The sequence below is a fragment of the Lepidochelys olivacea genome, assembly GCF_965140295.1.
Source record: "Lepidochelys olivacea isolate rLepOli2 genome assembly, chromosome: 1".
Taxonomy (NCBI): Eukaryota; Metazoa; Chordata; order Testudines; family Cheloniidae; genus Lepidochelys; species Lepidochelys olivacea.
Window position 1 is genome coordinate 249,641,140 of NC_140411.1, and position 25,205 is coordinate 249,666,344.

Consider the following 25,205-nt stretch of genomic DNA (forward strand, 5'->3'; position numbering starts at 1 on the left):
TATAATATATAGACTTATAGAGACCTTCTAAAAAACGTTCAAATGTATTATTGGCACACAAAACCTTAAATTAAAGTGAATAAATGAAGACTCGGCACACCACTTCTAAAAGGTTGCCAACCCCTGATTTAGATAATGGCACAGAGAGTACATTTCCAAAGTTAGTGGATGATACCAAGTTGGGAGGGGTTGTAAGTGCTTTGGAGGATAGGATTAAAATTCAAAATGATCTGGACAAACTGGAGAAATAGGTCTGAAGTAAATAGGATGAAATTCAATAAGGACAAATGCAAAGTACTCCACTTAGGACGGAACAGTCAGTTGCACACATACAAAATGTGAAATTACTGCCTAGGAAGGAGTACTGCGGAAAGGACTCAGGGGGTCATAGTATATCACAAGCTAAATATGAGTGAACAGAGTAACGCTGTTGTCAAAAAAAATAAACACCATTCTGGGATGTATTAGCAGGTGTACTGTAAACAAGACAGAAGAATTAATTCTTCCATACTGATTAGGCCTTAACTGGAGTATTGTGTCCAGTTCTGGGCACCACATTTCAGGAAATATGTGGAGAAATTGGAGAAAGTCCATAGAAGAGCAATAAAAATGATTTAAAGGTCTAGAAAACATGACCCATGAGGGAAGATTGAAAAAATTGGTTTTGTTTAATCTGGAGAAGAGATGACTGCATGGGGACATAACTGTTATCAAGTACATAAAAGGTTGTTACAAGGAAGTGGGAGAAAAATTGTTCTCCTTAACTTCCGTGGATAGGACAAGAGGCAATGGGCTTAAATTGCAGCAAGGGTAGTTTAGGTTAGACATTAGGAAAAACTTTCTAACTGTCAGGGTAGTTAAGCAGTGGAATAAATTGCCTAGGGAGGTTGTGGAATCTCCATCAATGAAGATCTTTAAGAACAGATAAGACAAACATCTGTCAGGGATGATCTAGATCAGTGGTTTTTAAACTTTAGCAACCTGAGGACCCCCAGTTTGATTTAAAAAATTTTGGGGACCCCCATCTCCTCCCCCCCCACCCCGCTTAGCCCTTGCCCTGCCCCCTTCACTGAGGCCCCGTCCTCCATCACTGGCTCTCCCCCACCCTCACTCACTTTCACCAGGCTGGGGCAGGCGGGGTTGGGGTGCAGGCTCTGGGAGGGAGTTTGGGTGCAGGGTGAGGGCTCTGGTTGGGCAGCGCTTACCTTGGGCAGCCCTGAAAGAGACCTGGACATTCTTCTAGCAGTGGCTCTTGGGTGGGGGGGAAGTGGTCTCTGCACACTGCCCCTGCCTGCAGGCACCGCCACTGCAGTTCCTGGCCAATGGGAGCTGTGGAGTCAGTGTTCGGGGTGGGGACAGCGTGCAGAGACCCCCTGGACCGCTCCTCTCCCCCAGGGACGTGTCAGCCACTTCCAGGAGCGGCGCGGAGCCAGGGCAGGTAGGGAGCCTTAGTCCCACTGCTCCACCATTCCTACAATTGTGTGATTCTGTGATTCATTCTCCAGTAGATAAGGTAATGCTACATATTAATATTAATCTCCTCACCTGTCAAGGTTCCTTCCCCACTCTGAACTCTAGGGTACAGATGTGGGGACCTGCATGAAAGACCCCCTAAGTTTATATTTACCAGCTTAGGTTAAAAACTTCCCGAAGATACAAAGTTTGCCTTATTCTTGAACCGTATGCTGCCACCACCAAGCATGTTAAACAAAGAACAGGGAAAGAGGCCACTTGGAGATGTCTTCCTGCAAAATATCCCCCCAACCCCTACACCCCCTTTCCTGGGGAAGGCTTGATAAAAATCCTCACCGACTGGTACAGATGAACACAGACCCAAACCCTTGGCTCTTAAGAACAATGAAAAAGCAATCAGGTTCTTAAAAGAAGAATTTTAATTAAAGAAAAGGTAAAAGTAATCATTGCACACTTATGCCCATAAAACCTTTAACACACCACCATTTTGTATGTATATAAATATGGGTTTCTGTATTTAAAATATCACAAGTTAATCACAACAACAAAGGCAATGCAGTATTTACAAAATACCAGGCAACATGAGACTGTTTCCTAGACTTTTCTTTTATCACCAAGGCATTTAGGAATTCCAGGAGTGTGAGCGCTGTTCTGCATAGAGACAACAGTGCTTGTTACTCGGAGTTCTGACTTTCGTCACACCTTTCTCTAAATTAGAATACCAACCTTCTAATTACAGTAAAAGAACCATTTGATTTGCTCCTCTTCCCTAGGTGTGTGAACAGTGGGAGAACCAGATCTTACTTTTTGCTACTACCTAAGTGATTGACATAGGCTAATTTTATGCAGTACATAGTTGGATCCTTTCTGCTATTGTGTTCCTAAATTTCTTTGAGCAAGCTTTAGGTAATTAAGTTATCCATAATATATTTGTCCTATTTTGACTCTAGATTTGCATATTGCTTTCTGCAATTTATGTTCTAAGTTTGATATGCCTCAAAGTTTGCAAACTGTAACCATTGAGTTTCTACAGGCATTCAAGTAGTCCTACTGGTTTCACCTGTCAAGCGTGAGGAACTCTTCCTTCTTGGAAATTTCAGACAGTTGAATAAATTAGTTTCTTACCACTACTCACCTTCTTTTTGATTGGCAGAACCTAATTGGATTAATCCAATTACAGCTACCCACACATTTATCAATCAAATATTGAAAATGGAGTTCTTGTGCAGTCTGTGGCAACGAAGACTTACAAAATGGATCTGAATACTCTCGGTTATAATTTACCTGATATGTATAATGTAAACATATTGGGTATAATGCACCAGTAACTTCCAGGTAAACTTATTGATTTTACCCCACTAATCCTTCAGTAGATCTTATGCTGTCAATCTATCCAGGCTTCTCCTTAGTCCCTTAGGGGTTCCTGTGCTGCTTACACTCAGGCAGTCCAGTTCTTCCATTGATAGTAGTCACCCACTAGTTGAAGTAATTCTTCCCAGGTGATGCCAGTTCATTCAATATCCTCTGTCACTGACTTCTGCCAGTTCTTCTTTGGCCTTCCTCCCTTTTTCTTTCCTCTCTGGAATACCCAATTCAATGCTTGTTTAACATGTTTCCCATTTTCCATATCATGTAAATTTCCCATCCACCTGAGACTTTTCTTTGATATTTTCTTTCCATAAAATGTGTAATATCTTCCTCAGCCATCTGTGATGGGCAGCCTCCAATATCTCTTTTTTTGTTAACTACCTCTCTACTCCATACAGTAGCATGCTAAGTATAATCACATTGTATAATCTGGCCTTTAGTTTAATGTGGAGACCTCTGTATGAACAGATGTTGTTCATCCTTCTAAAAGCGGTGTTTGCTTTTCCTAATTTCATATGAATATCTTTATCGTAGCCACCTTCGAATTTCATCACACTCCCCAAATAATAGAACTCCTCTATCTCTTTGATTCTTTTCTGTGTACACTCTTGCATCTATTGTGCAGTTTCTTACCTTCATAATCTTGGTTTTCTCTGTATTTATTTTCAATCCAATTTTTGCTGTTTCCTGTTCTGCCTCTGATGTAAGTACAGTCTTTTCTTTCCACATTATACTTAGTACAGTAATGTCAGTGGCAAACTCAAGGTTGTGTAACTCATCTCTGCACACCCGTTGTACACCACCAACATGCTTTTTGTTGCCTGCTTTATCACTCCATCTATTGCAAACACAGAGGATTGGTATTAACATGCGCTCTTGTCTAATTCCAGTCACAATATTGAACCACTCAGCTAGGCCTGTATCCGATCTGATTGCTTCCATCATATAAACTCCTTATCATGTTGATCAGCTTGCCTGGTATCCGCCATGTTTCACAGGGTCTCTCTGTGGACACTATTGAATGCTTTCTTAAAATTGATTAAGATGGACTTTTGCCAAGCAGTAGCATTTTTGATTATCTGTCAAAGATTGAGTATTTGTTCACAGCCTAATCTATCTGGATAATTGATGCACAGCTTTGAGAGAAATGCCAATGCTAAGTTAGAAATAGAAGAGGGACCATTAATAGCTGATGAAATTAAAACAACTATCAAAGGCTACAAACAGGGGAAAGCTCTTGGGGTTGATAGAATTCAAGCAGAAGTACTAAAGGTAGCAGGCAAAATTCTGAGTGAGCAGCTAGCAAAACTCTTAAATGAAATATGAGTTAAAGCACAAGTACCAAAAGACTGGAAAGATGGTATCAGCGTGGCATTGCCAAAAAGGGTGATCTTCATGCACGAACTGGAGAGGTACTTCTCTCAACCCTGGGTAAAGTTTTGGCTACCATTAAGCTGAATAGAATGAAGAAGGCAGTGGATGGAATATTATGAGATTGCTGGATGACTAAACTCAGATATCTCAGAGTAGGAATAAATGGTCATTTTTCAACATGGCAAAAGTTTAACTGTGCTGTGTCTCATTTCAGCAATAAGATTTATTTAACATATTTATTAATTTCTCAAAAGGAGCTGAGGAGTGAAGTGAAATTTATAGTTGCCACAAAATGTAGGTACTTCAAATCTGGGGAAGACTGTGAGGAAAGCACCTTGAGCGGGGCCTAACTGAGCTATGTGAATGGGTAATGTGAATGGCCGCTGAAATTCAGTGTTGATAAATCCACAGTAATGCACACTGGAGGGAAAAATTTGAATTACTCCTATCATACTGGGATCTTTATTGATGGTATTGGCTCACAAAATGGACCTGAGTATCATTCGGACAGCTGAATGAAGATCTCTGTTGTGTGCAGCTATGGTTTAAAAAAATAAAAAACCCTCAAAACATAGCATGTTAGGTTGCAGAATGAATGAATGACATGAAGACATGGCAATTGTCAGCAATCAGTTCCGGACATGTGGGGTCTGGGGTGTGCTTTGATCTTATAGGACTCTAACATCATTCTATTGTATTAAACTACTTCTGGTTTTTCCTACACCTTTTGGCACCATAAATTTATTCCCATCTATTAAATAAATTACTGCTTCATGATGACCATGTGAAAGAACAGTCACTAGTAATTGATGCCACTATCTATAAATAGCTCTAGAAGCATGATTAATGGAATGTTAAATCTTGCAAAGCAGATCAATTCTATTCAGCTTTGCTTTGGAAGGGGGTTTGTGTCACTGCAATGGAACAATGCCCCCAGGCCCTTTTTGTGAATATTGATGCTGTTTTAAGAATTTATTTTTTTAAACTACCGCTTTTGCTGGAGGTTAGAACATAAAGGCTGACCCCAAGATCCAATTGGGAAAAGCCACCTTCCTTCTAATTTTATGGAGGATATTTCTGTATGTTACCTATGTTTCACATATTGTCCAAAACCTTTACTTTTTATTTTCACAGGGAGCAGTTAATTTTACCCTGCACTGCTGTTAACAGATGACTGGCTAAATGTCCTGTGAACAGCTCTGGGTAAGAAATAAATGCCCAATGGTAGTCTGGATCTCAGATGTTTTAGCAAGAAAATAGCTGAAAGTTTTGAAGGCAGAAGCAGTTACTTTAAGCAACACCTTTTCTCTCCCCCCACCTTCCCCAAAGACAAACACCTGGTCTAATACAAACTGAATTTTGTATGACTAATAAATGGTAGTCACACACCATTTTACAAGAAAGAATCCATGGCTTTCCAGTGTGCTGAAAATGTGACAAAATATGACTAACTAGTATTTCCTAGTGATATTTCAAAATAGACTCCATCAGGTATAATATCCCAGACATTATAACTAATTCCACATGATGTACAGTACTAAAATATATGAAATTTGACAAAACTGAGCTAACATTTTTCATACAATTGCATGAGAAAAATAAATTTAGAAAATCAGGCCTTGTATTTAAAAATATCATAGAATCATAGATGATTAGGGTTGGAAGAGACCTTAGGAGGTCATCTAGTCCGACCCCCTGCTCAAAGCAGGACCAACCACAACTAAATCATCCCAGCCAGGGCTTTGTCAAGCCAGGCCTTAAAAACCTCTAAAGATGGAGATTCCACCACCTCCCTAGGTAACCCAGTCCAGTGCTTCACCACCCTCCTAGTGAAATAGTGTTTCCTAATATCCAACCTAGACCTCCCCCACTGCAACTGGAGACCATTGCTCCTTGTTCTGTCATCTGCCACCACTGAGAACAGCCTACCTCCATCCTCTTTGAAACCCTCCTTCAGGTAGTTGAAGGCTACTATCAAATCCCCCCTCACTTTTCTCTTCTGCAGACTGACTAAGCCCAGTTCCCTCATCTTCTCCTCATAAGTCATGTGCCCCAACCCCCTAATAATTTTCGTTGCCCTCCGCTGGACTCTTTCCAATTTGTCCACATCCTTTCTGTAGTGGGGGGCTCAAAACTGGATGCTGTACTCCAGATGTGGCGTCACCAGTGCCTCGATCTGCTGTCAATGCTCTCACTAATACAGCCCAATGTGCCATTAACCTTCTTGGCAACAAGGGCATACTGTTGACTCATATCCACCTTCTCACCCAGTGTAATCCCCAGGTCCTTTTCTGCAGAACTGCCGCTTAGCCAGTTGGTCCCCAGCCTGTAGCAGTGCCTGGGATTCTTCCGTCCTAAGTGCAGCACTCTATTAAGCACTTGTCCTTGTTGAACCTCATCAGATTTAGAAACAGTTTGAAATGACAAGATTGTTAGATCTCTGGTAAAAATAAATAGCCAAACTCTGTGCACTTTTTTTCTACAGAACTTCAGGTCAACATTGACAACATAAAGTTAAATTGGGAAAAAGAAATGAGCCAGCAGCTCACTCCTGAGGACTGGAGGAAGAATGTGGCTGACAGTGGCTAGCATTATAACTTCTCTCTCGTGGAGAGAAAACCAGTAGAAATTCTGATTCTTTTTGGAGCCTTGGTCCTTATTGTATTCCACTGAGGGTTATGTGCGTGCACTATATGCCCGGAGCTGGAGCTTTTAAAAGTAGTACTGTTCGGCGGTCTGCACACGTGTCCTGTGCCGCCTCGTGTTCTCATCCAAGGCAATAAAGGGCACAGCGGGCTGCTGGCATCTCCAGTTCCTTCCCACCACCACATGGTCAGAGTTGGAGCTTCTACTTCTCTTGTCCTTGTAATACACTTTTCAAAACTATCCTTAGTACTGTTAGTAGTTTAGATTTATTTGTTCTGCATTTTTGGTTTGTTTGTTTTCTGTTCGATTCTTCCTTTCGTACCTGATTTAGGACTTGGCTTTGCTGGTGTTTGCCCCCGCTGGGCTTGGGTACTGGATTATGCCGAAGATGCAGTGGCTCAAAACCTGTGCGTACTGCCCTTGCTTGTTTTCCATCAATGACGAGCACCAACGCTGTTTGTACTTTGTGGGGGAAGCCCATATAGTGTCCGGGTGCAGTATCTGCCTTTCCTTTCCTGTCTGTACTCTGCAGAACTGGACTCTCCACCTCAGGAAACACTTTATGGAAGCTGTCATGGGACTGGCATTGGATCCTGGTCAGTGAAGCCCCCTGTACATTGGCCTGCACAGGTGAAGAGCACCACCCTGCCACGGATTCTCCATCAGGCTCCGCAGGTACCAGTGCTACGGACCCTGCATTGGGGGCAAACCAAGGAAGCATGCCCATAAGCATGGCAGTAAGTCTTCCTCCAAGTCTAAGAAGGACTCTGCATCACCCATGGGGTTCTGCCATGAAGGAACCACGCATTCCAAGTCTCACAAGACCGAGAAATGGCTGTACCGATTGCCAGATCTGCCAGTACTGACTATGGGCCTGGCAACTCCACCAGTATTCTGAGAACCATCTGTCTCCAGACAGTTGCAGTTCCCGATACTGACTTCCCCAGCAGAACAGATACCATTGACCCCTGGGAGACTTGGAAATACGTCAGGTTCCCACGAGTTATTCACTCTAGAGGGACTATAGTCTCCATGGCTCTCAATCCGATCAACGGGTCGAAGGGACCCTTCCCCCACTATGTTCCTGCTGCATCCCTTTCTGGTGGTTCCGACTGCACAGCCATTTGTTGAGGTTCTGACTCCTCTGATTGAGACGATACTGCTGTCTGACATGGTCCACCGCTCCCATTCTGGAAGCACAAGTGCCAGAAGGCTCTGACAGCACTGTAGCAGTTCCCCACCTTGCCTTACCCGCAGAGTTGGTATCCGGTACCATGGTCAGAGGCTATACAACAACCGGGTAAACCAAGCTGGCCATACTGCAGCTTGTGGCCCCCATAATCAACCTCCAAATGATCCCACTTGGATTGGGAGAACTCCCCCACTTCATCACCGCAACCTTGTTAGGTAGGCACTCCGACATAGTGTTGGATGACACACTGATTAGTCCGATTCTGACGGTACCAATGGATCTGGAGAGACATCCCTCATCATCTCCAGACATCATCTCTTCAGTCCCCTCCTCCCCACCCGGACAACTATAGCCAGTTCCAGGAATTGCTGTGGAGAATAGCCAGTACCCTGGAAATTTCCGGAGAGGAGGTACAAAACAGTCAACACTACCTGCTTGACATCTCGCATGCTTCAGTGCAGACGAGGATGGCCCATCAATCAACAATGCCGTCTTCCAGCCAGCATGCACTGTGTGGTACACCCGTGGCCACGTGTGCACCCACCCCAAAAGGGTCTATGTCCCCACCAAAGGGTCCAAGTTCCTGTTCTCTCATTCTCCACCAAACTCATTGGTCATCCAGTCGGCTTCAGTGTGTTCTGAACAACAACACCCCCGCTTCACCCATCCGATAGAGAGGGTAAAAGCCTAGACCTCATGTGCAGAAAGATCTTCTCGATGGGACTCCAGTTTTGTTTGTCAAATTACTTAGCCCTGATAGCCAAATATGATTTCATTAACTTTGGGCGATTGGCTGAGTTCACAGAGAAGCTACACTTGCAAGATTGCAACCAATTCCAGGCAGTTTTGCAGGAAGGCAAGTTACTTGCCAGGTCAATGGTACAGGCTACAGTGGACTCCGCAGAGCCGGCTTCCCATATCCTGGCAATAGGGATTGTCAGGAGGAGGGAATCCTGGTTACAGCCCTTTGGCTTCCCAGGGAGGTGCAAAACATTACAGAAGACTTCCCATTCGACAAATAGCATCTCTTCAATCAGAAGACAGATGAGTCCCTACGCTCCCTAAAGGACAATAGAGCCATTCTAAGGTCTCTCGGTATCTTCACACCAGCACTCAAGAGGAAATTCTACCACCTGCCCCAATCATATTGTTACAGGGTCCCACAGCTATACCTACAACGCACCTATGAGCCTCCTTAAAAGCACCTTAAGATTCACAGACCCCATCAACCTATATCAACTACCCAGATATCAATGCAACAGACCAAAACATCACGTAAGCAGTATTTGAATGTCTTTAGAGAGTGGTCAACCACTCCGTACACCAATGCCCATTTTGTCTACCTCCTTCAGGGGCCGCCTCAAACTCTTTCTGTCAACTTGGAAAGCTATAACAATGGATAGTGGGTCCTAGATATCATCCAAAGTGGCTACATCATAGAGTTTATGGCGACGCCCCCATCTTTCCCTCTTCCTCTGTCCACATGCATAGAACACCCATGTGACAATCTCTTCCAACTTGAGGTTGACTCCCTATTGCAGAGGGGAGCAGTGGAACTAATCCCAGACTCCTTTCAGGAACAGGGCTCTATTCGAACTACTTCCTGGTCCCCACAAAGTCTGGAGAATGGAGACCGATATTGGCTCTCCAATGCCTCAACTGCTCGCTTTTTCCAAACCAAGATTTTGCATCGTCATGCTCAGAACAATCAGTCCCTCATTAGAAAAAGGCATGTGGTTTACAGCTCTCCATATGCAAGATGCCTACTTCCATATCAATATACACCCGACACAGAATGTTCCTGAGGTTGGGGTGGGGTGGGGCCTCGGCATCTTCGATACAGGGTCCTACCGTTTGGACTCAGCACTGCCCTGTGAGTAGTCACAAAAGTTTTCTTGGTGGTGGCATTTCATCTCATACATCAAGGAATCTTCGTTTTTTTCCATATCTGAATGACTGACTGATAGGAGGACAGTCCAAACAAGAGGCCCAGAATCAACGTCCCAACTACTTCTACTCCTCTCCTCCTTGGGAGTCAATGTAAACATTGAAAAATAAACTTTAAACCCTACACAATCCCTGGAGTTCATAGGAGCTCGCGTAGATGTGACTTTCACCCAAGCTTATCTACCAAGGCAAAGATTCCAGACAATGAGGGAATTAATCACTTTTTGGTGTCTTCCAACCCTTTAGTTTTGGCCAAAATCTCCCGCTGTCTTGGGACACATGGCAACCTGCACATATGTCATGGCCTTCACTCGCCTACATCTGCGGTGCCTTCAACTCTGGCTACAAAGGGTGTACTCCTCCGTGCATCAACCCATGCAATGCACACTCTGCTCCACATGCCACCAGAAGTTCTCTCCTCTCTCTAATGGTAAATGAATCTGCTAAAGGGGGGGAAAGATCCCGAGTATACTGTGTGTGTATAAGCTATACACCTTTGAGAATGGTGCATCCACACCATACTCTTTTGACAGCAGCTTACCTACTGGGCACCCAAAACATGATTGCCAATGTCCTCAGCAGAAACTGTACAACTGACCGTGAATGAGAGTTGCATGACTCTGTAATTGCTGGGGTACCCCAATGAGAGATCTTTTCGCATCCCATAGCAATACCAAATGCACCCAATATTGTTTAAGGGGAGGAGTTGGAACTCAATCACAGCGGATGCCCTAGTCCTCGATTGGTCATATCTGACAGATTTTGCCGCCCCCGCACTCCTCGTACCACAAGTGATCCACAAGATCAGATGGGAGAAAGCAAAAGCCATCCTTACTGCCCCCTAATGGCCTCACCAATTTTGGCTCCTGGTTCTCCTCTGCATGTCGAACAACCCCACACTCACGCTTTGGACATTCCTGGAGCTACTGACCCAACATAACAATAGACTCGGACACCCCAACCCGCACACTCTTCGTCTGATGGCTTGGTTTTTGGATGGACACCTCCACTAGCACAGGAATGCTCACTGGCAGTGCAAGATGTCCTCTGAAGCAGCAGGAAGAAGTCCACAAGACGCTCGTATCAGGCCAAATGGCTGTGTTTCACTGCCTAGGCTACCCAGAAGGACCTTGTCCCTGAAGTGGTGGACATCCCACTACTCTTGGATATTTCCTTAATCTCAGGGACTCGGGACTGGCTCTCAGATCCATTAAGGTGCACACAGCTACCCTTAGTGCTTTTCACCCACCAGTGGATGGCCATTCAATCTTTACCACCCATTAACTGTATGGTGCTGGAAGGGTCTTCTGCAAAAATACCCTCTCATTCAGCCTATCGCTCCCCCAATGGGATCTTAACCTAGTCCTCACCTTGTTGATGTCCACCCCCTTCAAATCTATGACCTCATGCTCACTATCTCTCCTTTCCATGAAAGTAATTTTGCTCGTCACCATTACATCAGCAAGGAGGGATGGTGAACTGGGAGCCATGATGGTTAACCCCCCCCTTCACCACTTTCCATATAGACCAGGTCTCTTTACAATTTCACCCCAAGTTCCTATCCAAGGTGGTTTTCCAGTTCTACCTCAATAAACCCATACATTTACCTACCTTCTTCGCCAAGCCTTATGCCTTAAATGAGGAAAGATGGTTCACTCGATAGTTGTTCGAAGGGCATTGGCTTTTTATCTTGATCAGACAAAGCCCTTTCAGAAATCTCCTCGGCTTTTCATTGCCATACCAGAGAGAATGAAAGGGAAAGCCATTTCCATCCAGAGAATCTCCAAGTGAGTCTCAGGGTGCATTACATGCGGCTATCAATTATCGGGACGATCTACGCCTGAAAGGATTCAGGGTTATTCCATGAGAGTGCAGGCATTAACTATAGCTGCACTCCACAACGTGCCCTTCGCAGACATATGCAAGGCATCCACGTGGAGTTTGGTACGCACCTTTTCCATACACTATGCTGTAATGTATGGTTCTGCATTGGACGCTTCGTTCAGAGGAGAAGTCCTCCATTCCACAGTCTCCTCGCACCATCCTCCCACATAAGCACTGTTTGTTAATCACCCTCTCTGGAATTCAATAGGGACCATCACTCAAAGAAGAAAACAAAGTTACTTACCTGTAACTGAAGATGTGTGGTCCTGATCTGTATTCCAAATTCATCCTCCTTCCCCTCTGCTCCGGATTCAACAGTTTTGCAGTAGAGAAGGATCTGGACATGCTGGTGGCCCACTGCATCCTTTATTGCCTCAGGGGAGACCACAAGGTGGCACAGGGTGCATGCGCAGACCACCAAACAGTACTGCTTTCAAAAGCTTTGACTCTAGGCATGTGGCACATGCGCATAACCCTCAGTAGAATACAGATCAGGACCATGTATCTCGAAGAACCTCCCGTTACAGGTAAGTAACCTCATTTTACTTTTGGCATGCCAGTCTTGCAAACAAAATTGACATAGTTCATAGTAAAATACTAAAAAGGATACCATGGTGTGTGTCATGACCTGCCCCTTCCTGGGGCCATGCCTTGTTCAACACCAGTGGCTCTAGGGGACTATCCCTCAGCTTCCTCTCAGGACGCTTGCCTGTGAATATTGGACAATCCTGGCTGCTTCTCCTAACTCTACTTCCAGGGCCATGTAGATTTCTTCAAAACTACTACATCTCTGACTTCTGGGTTTGAAAAACCACTCAACTTTTATTTAACCTGATTAAACATAAAAGAAACATACCAATAGCTTTCAGTAACCCTTTTCTTTCTTACTCCCAGAGGGAAAACCTAATCTTATAAGAGCCCTGCAGTGCTTCCCTTCCTGATTGCTGCCTATTTGTCTGATCTCCTCTCTGGTCCTGTTTCCTCTCCTCAGGAGCCAACCAAAGACCCTTCAAATTCAAAGCCCCGAAGTATCAAATGAGCAGTTTGGATGAAGCGTCCATCCAGGAGTCCATGTCTCTGTGCACTCAGTAGCATATGTGCTTTTTGCCTTCATCCAGCAAAATAACCCATCATATAGTTTTGCTCAACAGCATGGAACCAGCTTTCTATCTCCTGGGAATGTCCCAAAGTGAAAGAGCTGATGTTAGGAAATGGATGCAAGAGTTATTTCAGGGGTATAGCCCCATATCCTCTTATTACAGTGTTACAGGAATTTAACACAGATTTATTGAAATAAAGCATTTCTAGACACCTGCCTAGATCCTTATGACTGCAGTTAATAAATGTATTTCAGCCATATGGTTGCAAATACACATAACCACTTTGCAAATATTTGATAAGAACATAAGAACTGAGAAATGGAACAATTGATTGTCTAAATAGATTAATTTGAGCTACAGCCCTGATTCAGGAAGGTTTTTAAGCACAAGTAATCCTGTTCATTTCATTGGGACTAGTTACACCTGTAAAGCTAGGCACATGGCTAAATACTTTCCTGAATGTTTGATGAAAGGTGCGTCAAATGGGTTAAACTGAGTCATTTGTTAAAAATGATGGAACTTACTTTTTTTTTTAAGTACTTAATGCAGCTCACAATCTACACTGCCTTATTTCTGCCTTATCCCTTATAATATATATTCAATACCCTCTCCTGCTGCTTATGTAAGAAAATAATTTGTCCCAGCAACAATTCTATTTATCCTTGATTAAAAAAATATTAGCTGAGGCTCAGAAGGAGAACTGGCCTGTTAAATTTCTCTTCTGGTTTTACTTGAGATTGTCTCAAACTGCACGTTGGGAAGAGTGCATATAAGTAACTTAGATTCAGAAAAAATAAGTCACTAGACTTCTGGAAATAATACAAACATGAGCAATGCGCAGCCTGAGTTTATAAGGAATAAATATTGCCAAACTAACTCAGTTTATTTTTTTATATAATTACAGAATAAATGGATAAGACAGGAAAGTGATAGATAAGTGAATTTTAATAAAGCATCGTATGTAGTCTCAGTGAAACCAAAGTCAAAATTTAGTTCAGCCTATCTTGGATAGGAATATAAAGGTATGGATTAGAGCTGGTCTGAAACTTTCCAGTGAGCAGTCTGCTGTCAGAAAGGTTTGATTTGATGGAATTGAAACATTCTGTGGGAACATGCCAATTCATTCAAAAATTTTAATGGAAACCAGCTAGGTTTGCCCCAGCCAACTGGCTCCAAGTCCTGTTCTCCCACACCTCTCTTTCCTCATTGGCTCCCAGTCCTAGTCTCTACCCCTACAGCTCCCAGTCCCAGCCTCCCCTACCTCCTCACCCAACCAGTCTTGGCCTGCCCTATTCTCTCCCAGTATCCTTGCCAGACCAGACGCAGTCTCCCTCCTTCAAATCCGAGTCACAGTTTGTCTCCCACCCTCCATCCCCCCAGTCTCACTAGACTCCTTGTCCCAATCTACTCCTTCCCTCGTCTGGCTTTCATCCTTCTCCACACTGTCTAGATCGCCACCAGGGGGATCACTGAGAGCACAGGATAGACAGGCTGCCTGTTCCCAGACCAGAACAGCCATTATGGGTAAAGCCTTTTGAACCCCCTGGGCGGGAGCAGGCTCATTTGCTCTGTGGGGATGGTGTATGCACAGTCAGGTCAGCATGAGAAGCTGGAAGGGGATGGAGCATGCTCAGTGAGGATGGAATTTTTGGAGGTTTTAGGTGTTAAGCTCTAGTAAATCTCTAGTGAGCACGTGCAAACTGTGATTTTTTTCAAAGGCTTATAACCTGGCCAGATTTGGGTGAGTTTTCACAGGGATGGCAAAAGGCACAGCCCTGACATAAAGGCCACCCCCTGCCAAATTTCAGGTCTCTGGCCAATGCTAGAGCATTTCAAAGAAAAGGTCTCAAAAAATTGTTAACATGGGCATAATGTATTTTTCCCTAGCTGCCCTCTTGGAAATGGTTAAACCATTTTGGTTGAAATTTTCCAGTCGAAATCAGTGTGAGGCAGACACCTAGCAAGGAAAATTTCAACCCAAACCGTTAAAGTTTAGCAATATTATAAGCATTTGAACTCAGGGTCTTATAATGGGAAATGTTGGACAACCTTAATAATAGGCTTTGCTACAAGCCCCACCTGTAACAGTTTGGCTAAGTAACAAGTACATGGGGGCAGAAGGGGGGAGAACATAATTCTACAAATAATTGAAGGATGGGGTGTAAACACTATAAAGAGGGAGGTTGGTGAAATGGTGTATTTTGGAATAATGGGGTGGATTTATGGAAGCAAAGGTCTAGGCTGTTCAGCAAGAGAAACTTTGACACACATTTGTCTGTAAAATAGTTTCTACATTGACAGGGAGAAGGACCGTGACCAGGAAGGTCACTTCCATTTCTTTCTTCTAGGAGAGCATACATGTAGAGGATAGAAGTGCAATAGGTAGTATAACCTCAGTAAAGTAGCATTCACCAGGACACTTGAAACAGGATTGTCATTGTTATCTTTAAGTAGGAGACACAAGCTTCTATTTACCTTTAGAGTTTTTAAATATTAGCTGCTCAACTGAGCCCTGATCCAAAATCCTTTAAAGTTAATGGAAAGACTTCTGTTGACTTCAGTGGGCTTTGGATCGGGCCCCTGGTAAGCTGTAAATAATTACATTTCATGTGGTCTGACTGGCTTTTTGGTTAGTTAAGGCTAAGGAGTTTCCTAGCATAGAACTGGCTCATTACAGAAAAAATAAAATACCAGGGATGAGCAGAAGGGAAAGTACTGTTGTATATATCAGCAAATGAAACCCTGTTCAGTAAATAGCACCAGAAGTATTGAAATGGTAGTGTTAGATATGTTTAGACACCCTAATATAACTTATCCTTTTTTGATTGCTTAAGGAACACTGTCAATTAAAAATCACAGTTCGTTCTTAAAAAGCTTAACTACTGTTACAAGAAACACCTAAGATCACCGTAACTGGAAGAAATTAGAGGAAAAATTATGTTAGAGAATTGTATAGTTTGTGCATTTCACAATACTTCGTGTTTGGTCAATTTTAATCTGTTTCCTTTGTATTCAGCTACTCCTCTTTGCTCATGTGGGTCAAATAGCAAAAGGGGAAAGAAAAATATTCTTTACAAATAGGAAAATGTGTCTTTAGAATCACAAATATTGGCTGGGGCCTCAAGGACAGATGTGTTACCTGACACCACTATTAGTTCTTTTTTTCCTCTTTTTAAATGGACTAGATTTGAAGTTGGTATTTTCCATTTAAGATATCTGTATTTTATTTCAAATTTTATTTTATAAACTTGTGGCAAGTAGTCCAGTTCAAGCTAGTTCATCCAAGCCTATTGCCTGTTTATTTTTAGTTCCAAATGACACATCACTCCACTTAATTGCAGTACAAGCTCTTCAAAATTATCATATGTATAAATAGCTTTTAGTTACCTATCTCTTTGCCATCTCTGTTGCAAAATGGGAAAGATAGAAGGTCATCCAGGGTCAAGTCAAGTTTTCTCTCTCAAATGTCAGTAGAAATTTAAGGTGGCACTCACGTCCAGCTGAGCTTGGTTTGATATGAAATTCATAATGGTGTGGTTTGTAGGCAGTTTACACAATGTCCACAATGTGCAAAGTACTTTGAGAAATTATTATTTAGGATTCTATGAAGTGCTGTAAAAATGAAAATTGTGGTGCTTTGAACATTTTGTGCACTTTTTAGGGAGTGGAACATTAGTTTGCTTCAACCATGAGAATGAATTATAATCTCTTTCTCTAATGCTTATGTCTTATATTTGACCTTGCAGGTTCCAGCAAGATGTGGGGTGACAGTCCGGGACAGTCTAAAGAAAGCTCTGATGATGAGGGGTCTTATCCCAGAATGCTGTGCTGTTTACAGAATACAAGATGGGTATGGTTTATGTGGGGTATGGGTTTTTTTACGCTATCAGGGTTCTTTCTAGGAGTATACCAGCATGGGCCAATTCCATCCAACATTGTGAAGGTAAAGATCAATCTCACTAAATTCAGAATGAACTATTTAGTTTGTGCTAAGACGGTTTGGGCCAACACAAAATATGGGGTGATAGCCACAAAACTGTGCCTAGAAGAAGGCTATGACATATGAAAAGTTTATGGGAAAATGTTTAACCTCCACCCCTTCTTGGATGCACTTAACAGAATGCAACAGGCTGTTATTCCTGAGGTCTATTTTAGCTGAAAAACTGAGAAAACATCTTATTTTAAACTATGAAGTAGGGTTGTTTTGAATTTTTAACTTTTATTTGATTTTACTTGAACTGGGTTTCAAAGTAAATAGCTCTTAATATGAATTTCCATCCTTAAACTTCTAATTAAAATCCTACCATTCTCCCAAATTAGTAAACCCTCTGAAAGTCTGTTATGGGGACAAATGAGAAAGACAAAGTAGGGGAAGTGATATAAATCTATTCACCTAAATTTGGGTTATTGCTGATTATGTACTCTATGGGCTTGGCTACACTTGCGAGTTAGTGCACATTAAAGCGGCCCCAGGCGCCCTAGCTCACTACCCGTCCACACTGGGAAGGCACGTAGAGCGCTCTGACTCCATGGCTAGAGAGCTCCTGGAACTCCACTGCGGCAAGCGGAATAATGTTTGCTGCGCCTTGGCTATAACCCCTGGGCGTCAGTGTGAACGAGGTGTTGCATTACTGCACTCTGATCGGCCTTCGGAAACGTCCCATAATCCCCTTAAGTCAAGTGGCCACTCTTGTCTTTTTTTTGGAATCACTGCAGGAATGTGGATATGCCTTTCAAAGCTCCGTTTCTGACAGCTGGCTGCTTATCTGCTCTGAGACAAAGCAACCATTGGTGTGGAATGCTGTGTGTGTGTGTGTGTGTGTGTGTGTGTGTGAGAGAGAGAGAGAGAGAGAGAGAGAGAGAGGAAGGGGGGTCTGCTGCTGTCTGAACTTACAAGACAGCATGCTCACACGCTCTCATCCCCCCCAAAACCCACTCTCTCTATATACACACAACACACTCCCTGTCACACTCCACCCTACCCCATCCAATTTGAAAAGCACGTTGCAGTCACTTGCATGCTGGGATAGCTGCCCATAATGCACCGCTCTCAATGCCGCTGCAAGTGCTGCAAATGTGGCCACACCAGTGTGCTTGAAGCTGTCAGTGTGGACAGACTGCAGCGCTTTCCCTACTGCACTCTATGAAGGCTGGTTTAACTCAAAGTGCTCTACATCTGCAAGTGTAGCCATGTACTAAGTATCATATGACTTTAAAAACAAACTTTGTATTTGTGAATAATCTAAGTACTATACCCAGATGTACAGACACTCTTTTCCCAATCTATGTATTATATAATTTTTTTTAACATTCGCTTTAATAACATTTTAAAATTTTTTATTTGGCCAACTTCTGTTGGAGAGAGAGACAAGCTTTCAAGTTACACAGAGCTCTTCCTCAGGTCTGGGAAAGGTACTCAGGGTGTCACAGCTAAATACAAGGTTGAACAGATAGTTTAGTATAAGTAGTTATTCTAAGGGAACATTCAAGGTGAATATGTGCTAACTACTTATGCTAAACTATCTGTTCGACTTTGTATTTAGTTGTGACCTCTGAGTACCTTTCCCAGACCTGAAAAAGAGCTCTCTGTGGCTCGAAAACTTTTCTTTCTCACCAACAGAAGCTGGTCCAGTAAAAGATATTACCTCACCCCCCTTGTCTCTCTAATATCCTGGGACTGACACGGCTACAACAATACTGTATACAACATGGGGACAAATTGTCATACAAACACTCTTTTTCTTTGAATGGATAGAAAAGTATCTGTCAGTTTTGGACTTAAAGGACCAGCCATTCTCTGCATTGTAGATCTTTGCTGAAGCTGGTTTGAAGAAAAGAGTGCATCTCTTTACTCTGCTGTTTGTCCCAGAGTGATGCAATTTATTTTGGGGGTAAACTCAGATTAATTTCTTGCCATTTACATTTCTAACAGTGAAAGACTGGATAGGAAACCTCCCACAATACCACTACCTCTCAATAATAACTTTTCACATCTTTAGCATAATGTTTGCAAGGGCTTGCAGGTTGGTAACCATAAATGACTTGTTTACACTTCAGAGAGAAGAAGCCCATTGGCTGGGACACTGACATTTCCTGGCTCACAGGAGAGGAGTTGCATGTGGAAGTCTTGGAGAATGTGCCACTTACCACACACAATTTTGTATGTACTTTGCATTATGAACTGTCTAAAACGTTCACGAGAGTTAAATCAACTTTTGAACATTTTAAATCAAAATAACTTTGTTTTTGAACAAACATTTTTATCTGTTGTGGGGATGGTTGTTGCATAAGAGGTTTTAATCCAACAGACTCAAATGAACTAAATCTTATTGCAGTTGAGATAATTGACATTAAAATAAACCCAACTTGACTTTCCTTAATATTTTCATATCTTAGTAGGAGACAACCTCCGAAATCTATGTATCTAGGGTTTTTAAATCTCCACTGCATTGCAGAGTAGTAATAATAATCCACAATTTTTGTACAGTTGTATCTATAAAATGTGTTCTGTGCTTCCCTGCTGACTCTGCAGCAGCAATTAACTAATGAACCTTATTCCCAGGGCTATGCTGACATCATCAGTGATGCTGGTGCACAAATATGTTTTGACCCGATGAGGTGCTACATGAGTGGAAACTGTTAAACAGAAGCCCTCTGGATCATTCTAGGTCCATACACAGATCTGGAAATAACATTTACCACAAGGAAAAGGGCAAAATCTAAATGAAAGCTGTTTTATTTTTAGGCTTAGGGTGAATTATATAAACAATGGACCATTAAATGAATGCATAAAAGCTATTCTGAAAATTCTGACAGCATCCTTTAAAACTTTTGGTTGTTACTGGTCAGAAATCTTGCTTGTGTTACTTTTAGACTAGTTGTGCTTTTAAGGTAGGGAACCAAAATAGAACACAACTTTTGTGCCTTGTAGTGTGGCTCTGTAGCTTTTTCTTTTTTACAAATTCAAACATTTCCAGGTTTTACTAAACAAAATTATAAATAAGTTGGGCAGAATTTGATTTTTAAAAAAAATAATAATTTTGATGGATAATATCAATGTTTATTTTTGTGAAAATTTACATTGATAAATATTGAAGTTGTGGGAAATTATGGGAGCTTTCATGAGTGGGGTCGGTCAGACAATAATTATTTAATGGTCATAGATGTTGAGATTCAAAAAGTTAAAGCTTTATGACTGTTAAAACACTTTGTCAACATCACATGTCAAAATATACAAGGTAAATATCCTTAAATCAAACTCTAATGAGTTCTCAAGCAGCATTTTTCTTACTTTGCCTGTCAGTAAATTGAAATAATTATTAATGGAAATATTTTTTCATTGGTTTTATGTGTGTGGTGACACTATCGTTTATTGACATTTACCGATAAAAATCTAAACCCTCCACGTCTAATTATAAACCATTTGAATGTTCCCAATCCTCTGATTTTTGAGCAAGGGGGTTATCTGATAAAGATAAACAAACAAAACCCTCTAAAAGAGGCCTTCTCTCAAATCCACTATTTACAAGGTGTTTTGGGACATTCTGTTTATATATCTTTGAGTTGTTTTCTCCTTCAACTCTATATTTTTTAAAATTTTTCTTAGGTTAAATGCCTGCAATAGTCATATCTTTGAAATAGGGGTGCTTCTTTTATAGTTCTGACACAGGAATACTTTTGACTTTGCTTCGCAGTCCTGTGGCCATTGTCTTCACTGCTCATGGAGTGATGCACATTAATTCTGATGGTGGGAATCTTGTAGGCACTTAGAGGCTAAAGATCAAAATGTTCAAACTTGGATGTTAAAAGTTAGCCACTTTAAATCCATATTTAGGCAGCTAAATAAAGCAATCTGATTGCCAAAGGTGCCAAATGCTTCTGCACTCCTACTGAAGTATGGTTATGCGCACCTCTGAAAATCTACCTACTTCTATCTAGATGCTTAGGTATGGATTTAGCTGACTAACTAGGCACCAAATTTTGAAAACTTTGTCCTAAATTCTTCCATTTTTATTACCCAGGATACTTCGTCTAGTGTCTATATTAGTCTGATAAGATGTTGAGAGGATGCCATAATTCTTTAAAGCTAAGATTACTTCAAGTATAAGATCTTTATGTGTTTAAAATAATATTGGTTATTGTATATAAAAGTATATTTCCAAGATCAAAAAACAGAGTTGTAGGTATATCTTCCAGGGCAAGATGACAGTAATATCTTAAAAAGAACAGGAGTACTTGTGGCACCTTAGAGACTAACAAATTTATTAGAGCATAAGCTTTCGTGAGCTACAGCTGACTTCATCGGACGCATAGAATGGAACATATAGTAAGAGATCTATATACCTACAGATAAGTTGGAAGTTACCATACAAACTGTGAGAGGCTAATTAGTTAAGATGAGCTATTATCAGCAGGAGAAAAAAAACTTTTGTAGTGATAATCAAGATGGTCCATTTAGACAGTTGACAAGAAGGTGTGAGGATACTTAACTTACGGAAATAGATTCAATATGTGTAATGACCCAGCCACTCCCAGTCTCTATTCAAATCCAAGTTAATGGTATGTAGTTTGCATATTAATTCAAGTTAGCAGTTTCTCGTTGGAGTCTGTTTTTGGAGCTTTTCTGTTTCAAAATTGCCACCCTTAAATCTTTTACTGAGTGGCCAGAGAGGTTGAAGTGTTCTCCTACCGGCTTTTGAATGTTATGATTCCTGATGTCAGATTTGTGTCCATTTATTCTTTTGCGTAGAGACTGTCCGGTTTGGCCAACGTACATGGCAGAGGGGCATTGCTGGCACATGATGGCATATATCACATTGGTAGATGTGTTGGTGAACGAGCCCCTGATGACGTGGCTAATGTGATTAGGTCCTATGATGGTGTCACTTGAATAAATATGTGGACAGAGTTGGCATCGGGCTTTGTTGCAAGGATAGGTCCTGGGTTAGTGGTTCTGTTGTTTGGTGTGTGGTTGCTGGTGAGTATTTGCTTCAGGTTGGGGGGCTGTGTGTAAGCGAGGACTGGTCTGTCTCCCAAGATTTGTGAGAGTGAGGGATCATTTTTCAGGATAGGTTGTAAATCTTTGATGATACTCTGGAGAGGTTTTAGTTGGGGGCTGAAGGTGACAGCTAGTGGCATTCTGTTATTTTCTTTGTTGGGCCTGTCCTGTAGTAGGTGACTTCTGGGTACTCTTCTGGCTCTGTTGATCTGTTTTTTCACTTCAGCAAGTGGGTATTGTAGTTTTAAGAATGCTTGATAGAGATCTTGTTGGTGTTTGTCTCTGTCTGAGGGATTGGAGCAAATGCGGTTGTAACTTAGAGCTTGGCTGTAGACAGTGGATCGTGTGGTGTGTCCTGGATGGAAGCTGGAGGCATGTAAGTAAGTATAGTGGTCAGTAGGTTTCCGATATAGGGTGGTGGTTATGTGACCGTCGGTTATTAGCACAGTAGTGTCCAGGAAATGGACTGCTTGTGTGGATTGATTTAGGCTGAGGTTGATGTTGGGATGGAAATTGTTGAAATCATGGTGAAATTCTTCAAGGGCTTCTTTTCCATGGGTCCAGATGATGAAGATGTCATCAGTGTAGCACAAGTAGAATAGGAGTGTTACGGGACGAGAGCTAAGGAAGCGTTGTTCTAAGTCAGCCATAAAAATGTTAGCATACTGTGGGGCCATGGAGGTACCCATAGCAGTGCCGCTGACTTGAAGGTATATATTGTCCCCAAATGTGAAATAGTTGTGGATGAAGTGGGCTGTAGCTCACGAAAGCTTATGCTCTAATAAATTTGTTAGTCTCTAAGGTGCCACAAGTACTCCTGTTCTTTTTGCGGATACAGACTAACACGGCTGCTACTCTGAAACCAGTAATATCTTAGTGGAAACATAGAGCCCTGTCATATTACAAAAGTATCTAACTATCTAACTGTTTGTTTTCGACATTACAGGTACGAAAGACGTTCTTCACTTTAGCATTCTGTGACTTTTGTCGAAAGCTGCTTTTCCAGGGATTCCGATGCCAGACTTGCGGTTATAAATTTCACCAGCGCTGTAGTACAGAGGTGCCACTGATGTGTGTTAATTATGACCAGCTTGAGTAAGTAATCAAAACTCCTGTGTTCCTTAATTCAGACTTTTGTTGAGTTTCTTTATGACACAAGAACTAGTTGGCAGATGTAATTGAAAAAGTCAAAAGAAGTGTCTGAGAATATAAAATAGTGAAGCTCTTGTGGTGAGAGTATATAGTTCTTTTTTTCTCAGTGCTGGTTCAGATAACCAGTTCAAGTTTTTTGTTTGTACTGTGAAACTCTTTCTTAGAAGATGAATAGGAGGGCTGAAATCTTGATTCAGCAAAACAAACTTTGTCTTGGTCACATATGTTATTATCCGGTCAAAAAAATTCCTTATCAGGGGAATGATAGTGCCTCACTTAAATGTGTTTAGATGCAGGTGTATTATCTTTGACCAGCTACAGTTAATTTGGTCTCAAATAACATTGGACTTTCTTGATCAATTAGATGAAGTTGACATTTGTTTTACTGCAGGCTTGGTTGAAAAATAAAACCCACTGGTGGTTTTTGTATACCTAGGTAAAATGTACCAAGCAGAATCAAGAAAAGTGCAGAATGTTTCAATATGCATTTGTTCTTGAATTTTTATACTTAATTTGTTCTGTACCAGGACTCCTAACCAAGGTATCTGCTCAATCTGTAGTGATCTTAGTACCGATCAGTTTCAACAGAGCCAAGTAAAACCATTTAAAAAGACTTCCCCATTGGGGAAAGCTTCCAAATGTTTTTCAAAGTTTTACTTCCAGCTTGCATTCATCACGATTCCCCTGGCCACTTCTAGATAATGAACTAAGAGTTGTGGATGCAGTTGTTTTATCCTAGTCATGGCCCCATTTGAAAGTCCCTTTTTAATATTATGCCACCACCTTCCATATAAGTTTAGATCGCAATCTTCTTTTTAAATTACTGTGATTTAACACGAAGGTATAAGTTGCCTGCTTTTACACTGCTTAGAAACTAAGTTTTTTACAATTTCTCGCACTCAGAGTTCAAAATAATTTAGGCAAAAAGGTGTTCAAGGCACTAACTCTTGCTCCCTTGCAGTTAACTAACAACTTGTGAAAATGTACAGGGTAGTCTGCCAGTGCATTCTCTATTCTAAAATTTAGAATTTGATACATTACTTTTTTTCTTCTGTGCATATTATGTTATGAACCTTCTGGGTTTTGCACAAGTTAGGTTTGTTTTTGTTTTGTTTTTGTTCTTGCCTCACAGTTTGCTGTTTGTCTCCAAGTTCTTTGAACACCACCCAATATCGCAGGAGGAGGCCTCCTTAGGAGAGACCACCCAAGCATCTGGATCGTACTCTTCAGTGCCCCCCTCAGATTCTATTGGGTAGGACTTGACTCGTGCTGCTTAATGACTTGACATTTTAGTACTGTTTGCCTTGACGTATTCAGAATACTGCTTCAGAGCCTCTTCGCTAACCTGTGTAATTAGGTCCCCATCCTTCTAATATTCGCACATGTGCTCAACTTTAAGTTCACCAGTAGTACCACTGATTTCAATGGGAACTAGTCACATGCTTAAAGTGAAGCATGTGCATAAATGTTTGCAGGATAGGGACCTTAGTTGTTGTACTTGTTTGCCCATAGTAATGTAGGCCTGGTCTAAACTGGAAAGTTTTTTGATATATCTTTAGTTTTTTTCAGTATAAATTGCTTTGCATCCACACACAAATTCTCTCTTTTTGCTTTATTTTGCATCTTATCCAGCTATAACTAATCTGCTTTGAAGCAACATAACTTTATTTCAGAATGAGTTATAGAAGTGTAAGGTTTGTATGGACACATCTCCATTTCAGATGAACAACACTGCTTCAGGTAGTCTTCCCACTACCATCCCTACCTGCACATTACTACACGTCTACATTGGCCTGCCTGTTTTGGGGTCCTCTTGACTGGATGTCACCTCTCTGTTTAAACACTGGCATATACCCATAGCCATCTGTTGTGATAAATTCACAGACACCAAATCCTTTCAAGCCATCATGCTCTGTACTTCTGCATGTTCCCATCAGGGAATGCTGTATTGCCTTTCCCTGTGGAGAGAAGAATATGTTTACTTTCATCTGTCCAGTAGTCACCGGAATGCCAAGATCTACCAGCAGCTAGCACAGCAAATGCAGGAGAAGGGGTACTCCTGGGACATGAG

General features: G+C 41.7%; 1 protein-coding gene across 1 annotated transcript in view; it reads left to right on the forward strand.

Moving 5' to 3' along the window:
- BRAF (B-Raf proto-oncogene, serine/threonine kinase) overlaps positions 1-25,205 on the forward strand; it is a 117,781-nt gene that overhangs the window by 43,508 nt on the left and 49,068 nt on the right. Inside the window, exons 4-7 of the mRNA XM_084626527.1 lie at positions 16,731-16,834; positions 19,042-19,144; positions 22,929-23,077; positions 24,267-24,386. Of these exons, the coding sequence (XP_084482653.1) occupies positions 16,731-16,834; positions 19,042-19,144; positions 22,929-23,077; positions 24,267-24,386 (476 nt within the window). The remainder of the gene's footprint in view (positions 1-16,730; positions 16,835-19,041; positions 19,145-22,928; positions 23,078-24,266; positions 24,387-25,205) is intronic.